The sequence below is a fragment of the Helianthus annuus genome, chromosome 10, assembly GCF_002127325.2.
Source record: "Helianthus annuus cultivar XRQ/B chromosome 10, HanXRQr2.0-SUNRISE, whole genome shotgun sequence".
NCBI lineage: Eukaryota > Viridiplantae > Streptophyta > Magnoliopsida > Asterales > Asteraceae > Helianthus > Helianthus annuus.
This window is the reverse complement of record NC_035442.2, coordinates 7334657-7341775: the sequence shown is the minus strand read 5'-3', so window position 1 is coordinate 7341775 and position 7119 is coordinate 7334657. Positions and strand designations below refer to the sequence as shown.

General features: G+C 36.6%; 1 protein-coding gene across 1 annotated transcript; it reads left to right on the top strand.

The window, feature by feature from the left end:
* The first annotated feature begins 265 nt into the window (after nt 1–265).
* On the top strand, nt 266–6866 carry LOC110880490. The gene is made up of 3 exons (XM_022129013.1): nt 266–450; nt 5844–6226; nt 6304–6866. Exons 1-3 carry the CDS (start codon nt 266–268, stop codon nt 6864–6866), a joined length of 1131 nt encoding a protein of 376 aa, XP_021984705.1.
* The last annotated feature ends 253 nt before the right edge of the window (nt 6867–7119 follow it).

The following is a 7119-nucleotide window of genomic DNA, read 5'->3' as shown; positions in this document are numbered from 1 at the left end:
GATCCTGGTCAGTCACGCCCCCGAAGCGGGTGTTATCCGCAGGTGGATTTTGGGGGTGTGACATTTTACCTGGGAAAAGTATCTTCCAAAAGATAGCAAAGTGTGTTTGGCTGAACAAGATGATGAGAAGTTGGCTGAAGGTTTTACTTGGGATGATTTTTGTCCGGATCAAGATCTCATGGCCAAAGAGATGTCCAAAAACATTTCTCATGCTTTCTTTGCTAATGCTTATGATTTGAAATGTGCAGAAAGATGCAGAAAAGTCATGGAAGCTGCTGAAAAAAGACGAAGAAAGAACAGAGAAGAGGAAGAAGAGGAAGAGAGATTAAAGGCCGAAGCGAAAGCTGAGAAAATGAGAAGAGCTGAGTTTTTGCAACCAAACAGAAATGTCAAAGAAGTTCCAGAATTTGAAGTGAAGATTGAAGCTGAACAAGTCCAAGTATCAGAAAAGTGCATAAATTGTGATTCTTTAATCAAACAGAATAATGAGTTGTTGCACAATATTCACAAGTTGAAAGAATCGTATAACACAATGAACAGAGAAATTAACAAATATACTGATTCGAGTGGTGAACAAGCAATGGCGATGAATACTTTGAAAGTAGCATATCTTAGACCGCTGGATGATGCTAACTTTCATATCAAAAAATGTTCTGATTTAGAATTGGAGCTGGCAACACAGAAGATAGAGACTGAGAAAGTTAAAAAGTTGTTAAACAGTTACTCATGTTCTTCTTTTGTTGTTGACAGGATTTATCCCATAGTGGAGAATTTGAAGACGTTTGAAGAAATGAAAATGTCTGAAGAAGAGAAAGCTGTGTCTGAAGATGAAGGAAAAGTGAAATCTTCTGGTAAGAAATCAAGTGTGGTCTATAATAGATGCCCGCCCCCGGTCGAATATGGATTTATGCCTCGAAATCCAAATTCTGAAAGAGTCAATAAAGCAATCAATTTGCAATGGGAGTCTGGGCCGTCGGATAACTTAGCAGAAAGTATTGATGTTACGTATACGTCATCAGACACTGATCATGAGTCAAAGTTGATAAAAAGTGTGGTAGATCAGGTGTTAGACAAAGATGACAGTGAGGAGTCCAAACCCGAGTCAAAGTCTGGGTCAAATATGTCAAAGCCGACAAATAAAAAGGACAAACGGGTTTATGATAACAAGTTTTTACTTTCGAAATCTAATTTGAATGATGAATCGGTCAAAGTGGCATATACTTTGAAAGGTTCTGACAAATTATATTCTGACGAGAGTTTTCCAATAAGAAGTGTCAGATTTGAAATGATTCAAAAGGTTTTCAAAATAACAGAAATTAATATTTCTGAAATAAAAGATTTAAATCTTTCCGGAAAACCTAAACAATACACTTCAAGAGTTCAACAAAGAATTAACAAGAAAATGGGTTACAATTGTGGTTATAGTTTCCAAAAGAAACCAAATCATAATCGTAATTTCAAAAAGAAAGGTCTTGGTTTTGTTCCACCGAAAAACTATAAAAATGAAAAAATGTATAAATAAAAAACTATGTTTGTTTCAGGGAAAACATCAGAAGCTGAAAAAGAACAATCATTTAGAAAGCAGACAAATCAGGAATTCCTTGCCAAGAAGCAAGAAGAACTGAAGAAGAATGAAGTTCCGTAGAAGATTGAGAAGAGAACGTGTTTTCAGTGCAAGATTGTGGGTCATGTGGCGAAGGATTGTCCAAAGACATTCAAGCCAAACAGGAAGTTTCTGGAAAAATGAAAGAGAAAGTAGTTGAAAAGACTGAACTGTCAACCCGAAAGTTTACTGGCTTTGAAAATTCAACTTTTGAGAAAGGAGAATGATCAAAGAGTGCTTCAAAAAGGAAAGATAATATGCCAAATCAAAAATGGGTTGTGAAAGGTTCAGGTAATAGTTCTGGTAATGAATCTGATTCCATAAAACCAGAGGAGCCATGTGTTGAGAAAAAGATTGAACGATCAGTTCCAACTATGAATGATGAAAATTTTCCACCGTTGCGTGTTGAAAATTTTATGAAGAAAGTTGGAAAAGTTGAAATTTCAAATCAATTTTATTCTGACAAGAAGAAATTTGATGTTGAAAAGACTTTCAACGGCAATGTGAAACGTATCTTTGGACAAATGGTCAACGGTAAGGCCAAAAGTATCGAAGATTTTTATGCTTCCAAAGGACGTGTTTACAAGTCTGTTGAAAGAAAAGATGAAAAAGATGTAGTTACACCCAAGGAAGGTCAGGCTTGGGTGGATATATTTTTCAAAGAATAAAAACCTGACTTGCCGGAGATCCCAAGATGGTATTGTGGATCATGAATCGGCATCCTTCTAAATCTGTGTTTGAGAAATTGCAGGACTTGCCGGAACTCCCAGGTTTGTAAGCAAGGAGTAGGAATCAGCACCTTGAGAATTCAACCAACAAATGGTAATTGGTTGAAAAACAGGTTTGAGTTGTTTGTTTGTAATTGTTATAAGTGATTCAGAATTTGAACTAGGTTGATCTTACAAATGGTTGAATCAAGGTCATTAAATTGAACTTGATTTAATTATCATTCACAAGATTGGTAAGACAAGATGATGAACCACATCCCCAAACATTTGTTTGATAAATCTACAAATGGTAAAATCAATCAAACTTATTTTCCAGAAAAACCATTTTGATTAAAACAAACTTAAGTGTTTTGAAATCTAAATGGGAAAATAGTTTGTTGATAGGGGGAGTTCTGATTGTTTATGCCAAGCGAATGGCGAATTGAGGTGATTCGATATCAGTTGTCATGTTCTGTATAGTTTGTTTTCAATTTTCATTAGATGTATTTGAATTTTAGGGGGAGTAAGAATTTTTAGAAAATCCAAAAACATCAGAAAATTTGAAAAAGACAAAAACATGATAAAATCAAAAATGAGTTTTGTTGCGAAAAAGAGGAAATGATAGTACATCAGTGGACTATCACAACATGCTAAAGATTTGGAAAGTTTAAAAGTGATAAACAATCTTACTGTGGATGTGTCAGTAGATTTTCGCACATTTAGTAAATTGAAACGAGATATAAACCTAATTCAAACTTGCTTGATTCGTGGGTAACTATTCTTGAATATATGGGTAACCCCCGAAATCTTGTTTGAAAGGTCCCGTATTCTGAGATACTAGGTCTTTATACTCAGTGATATCTGGGGTATTATCCCGGGACTTCTGCTGTATGGAAATACTGACCTAGTCCCTGGATAATGCTTTCTGCAAAAAGCTTTGAAATATAAGCTCGCCCTCAGCAAGCTGATGAAACAATAAAATTGATAGTCGCTGCTGTTGTAACAAAAGATCCTCTAAAGGGGACCCACCAAAAGTCGAAACGTCATCTCTCTGCGTATACGGAAGTATCGACCTGAGCTCTCACGGCCCTCGCACATAACCCCTTTACAGATATCAGCTGTGGTATACTCATCTGTAAGACTGAATATTTGGGATCTGGATACGGGAGTATATTCAAGTGGAGTGGTACACAATTAAGTTCAAGTCTTTAAAACACTAATATCGTATCTCGAATCGATTGAAATCTGTGTGAAAATTTAAGAGGACAAACATACTGACAATCTAGGTAAATTGTTTAGAACTTAAAATGTAATCAAGCTTAACGGTGTTTGTGATATGTCTCAAAATCTGATATGATCCTCTTGCACGAACTCACAAAAATAGTGTCTGTAAATATTTCGTTTCTGCATTTCCTTCTATTAAAAATTTAAAAAGATTTTTGGTGTGTTTTAGCATAAAATTTTGAAAAATCAAAAAGATTTTCGACAACTGATATTGAAAAGCAGATTTTCAAAATTCCAAGTGCTAAACATGATGAGCAATATTTGAGGGGGAGTGTTTGTTTGGAATTTAATGTTTTCATAATCTAACCCTAAAATGGTTCATCTGGTTGGAAGATCTGTAATTGTTTTGAAAGAGATTCTGGATAGTGCGAGTGTTTAAATTTGAGATATGTATGTGAGAAAAATTTACTTTGAGGAAGAGTTTTTGAAGGATAGGATGAAAAGTTGCTAGTCGAAAAGCCAGACAACGATCCTAAAGCTGATGATGCTGATGATTTGAAGAAATGCCAGCATATCGCAAGGGGGAGTCTCAAAATCTGCAAGAATAGACTGAGAGTGAAGCTCAGAGACAGATCAAGACTGAAGATTGTGAAGACTCGACACTTCAGACTCGTCAACATCTGAGGGGGAGTCTGTTGGTGCAGTCATCTGTCGTCTTCGTCTGATGTCGAGTCTAAGTCTCAGAATGGATTTGATCAAGCATGACATCACGAAACAAGATAATGAATCCTGGCCGTTTGAATGAAGCCTTTCCGTTTGAAGGATAGCTGGCCGTTTGAGGAGTCGTAGCCGTTTGAAGAGATGCTGGCCGTTTGAATAGAGGTTGGTCGTTTGAGGGTGGTCGTTTGAGGCACTTCGTTTGAGTGTAATGCTGGCCGTTTGAGCATGTTCAAACGGTCATGCATCGCCTATATATAGCTGTCAAACGGTTGACATTTGTAACGATTGTGTAATTCGATACCGAGGTGCTACCGGTATTTCCTCTCGTTGTAGACAATGGTTTATTGAATGAAAAGAGGATTATAGTGATTTTCTAGCTGTTTACAAGTTCGTTTCTTAGTTTCCGCCTCTGAAACGGATTAGAGCTCTTCCGAACGACTCATTCAGGTCGCGTTTCACGATCCTACATTTATATGCCGCATCCAAATTGCTATCCCTCTCAAAATTCACGAACTGGGCCCCTATTTTAAGGGTGTTCAAGATCGGATTATCCGGTTTTCGGATATCCGAAAATTTCGGATAGTGAATATTGATATCCGAATCCGTATCCGAAATATCGGATATCCGGTTTTCGGATATCTGAAATTTCGGATACGGATTCGGATATCCAAACGGATATCCGAATTTATAAAAAAAATCAAAAAAACTCTTTCGTGTATTGATTAAAACTAAACTTATATTCGATTTTATAAATTTTCAATATTTAAAACTAAAAACAATCATAAATTCACACGAATACAATTATTTACTACTTTTTAACTAACTTTTACAATACTTCAAACAAAATATAATGCTCATATACTATATATATTTATAAAAAAATAATTAGTTTTCGGATATCGGATAATCGGATTATCCGAAATTTTTGAAATTCATATCCGAATCCGAAAATTCGGATTATCCGATTTTCGGATATCCGAATTTTCGGATATCCAAAATTTCGGATATTTCGGATACGGATTTTCGGATATTTCGGATTCGGTTTCAGATCCGAATTTTTTTGAACACCCCTACCCTATTTCACTAATTTTGATAGTGTAGTAGGCTGGGTATTTAAAGGATTATGAGCAATGTGTGTGCTCTTTCAATTTAATTCAATGCCCATCTCCTTTTCGAACTAATGCACCCTCCAAGAATTTTTTATGTTGACTTCTTTGAACCTCAAAATTAGCAAACTCCCATGCGTAACTTTTTGCAGCCCACCATATATAATTTAAGCATCCTACATTGAATTTAAGAGAAACTTATTAGCATATTTCAATTAATTTTGATTCAACATACATACTAATTAGTACATGTAAACTTTGATTAACTATATAAAATATATAACAAAAACAAGCACAAATCCACCTAAAAGTGTAGGAATATTTATATAAAAATATATATATTTTAGACCACATCAAAACTTATCCCAAACTAAATAACACACCAATCACAACTAAAACACACACCAATCACAACTAAAAAAAATGTCTTCGAGCTCCTCATCCGACGGTGTTCTTGACGATATGGTTATCGCAACTACGCAGGAGGCGATTATATTTGCGAGAAGAAGCCAAATCCTCTACATCGCGTACCAGACAACCGCCTCTTGAACGGGATCGGTTAGGTGCTCATGAACGTCTAGTGCAAGATTATTTTTGTGAAAATCCGTTGTACGATGATGGTCAGCTTAAGCGTAGGTTTCGTTTGAGCCGACGACTATTCGTTAAAATTTCTAATGATTTTGCGGGCGAATTCCCTTTTTTCACGCAAAGAGTAAGTGCAAGTCGCAAAGTTGGTTTCTCTGGACTACAAAAGTGTACAACAGCAATTAGGCAACTAGCGTACGACACAGCGAGTGATGCGTGGGATGAATATTTAAGTATGTCGTCAAGAATGTGTCGTGAGTCTCTTGAAAATTTTTGTGAAGGTAATTTTTATTAATACTATTATTTATTATTTTTATTTACATCGTTATTATTTTTTTTATTAACACTAGTTTATTAGGTGTTATCTCTCTATACGGGAGACGATATTTGAGGATGCCAACCGCAGCCGACGTTCCACTTCTATATGAGGCCCATCAGTGCATACACGGGTTTCCTGGGATGTTGGGTAGTCTTGATTTCACGCACTGGGAATGGGCGGCATGTCCAACCGCTTGGAAAGGGCAACATCATCGTGGTGACCATGATGGTCCTACCCTAATATTACAAGTGGTCGCTTCTCAAGATTTATGGATTTGGCATGCGTACTTTGACATGGCTGGTGCGAACAATAACATTGTAGTTTTAATGTCCTCGAATCTTTTCGACGATGTCATAGACGGGGTTGCACCAGATACTTCATTCTATGCAAACGACGTGGAGTATAAGTATGGCTACTATCTCACAGACGGTATTTATCCTGAGTGGGCGACGTTGGTAAAAACTCTTTCGTGTCCAGATGAGATGATGAAAAAAGATTGTATTTCAAGAAAAACAAGAGTCAGCAAGAAAAGATATCGAGCGGGCTTTCGATGTGTTAAAAAAAAGATGGTCTATCATCGCCCAGCCGTTGAGGATACTTGAAAAAAGTAAAATGAGAAACATCATGTATACCTGTATCATTTTGCATAACATGATATTGGAGGACTCGGGTAGAGTGTTTTTTGGAGAAAGCTATGATGAAAGCAACCAACCGACGAACCCAATACTAACATACGCTGAGAAAGAAGCAATCCGAGCGAAGATACGGGTTAGGAACACACACCATAACCTTCGAGCCGATCTGACCGAGCACTTATGGTTTTATCGTGAACAAGGAGGAGTCAACGAAGACGAC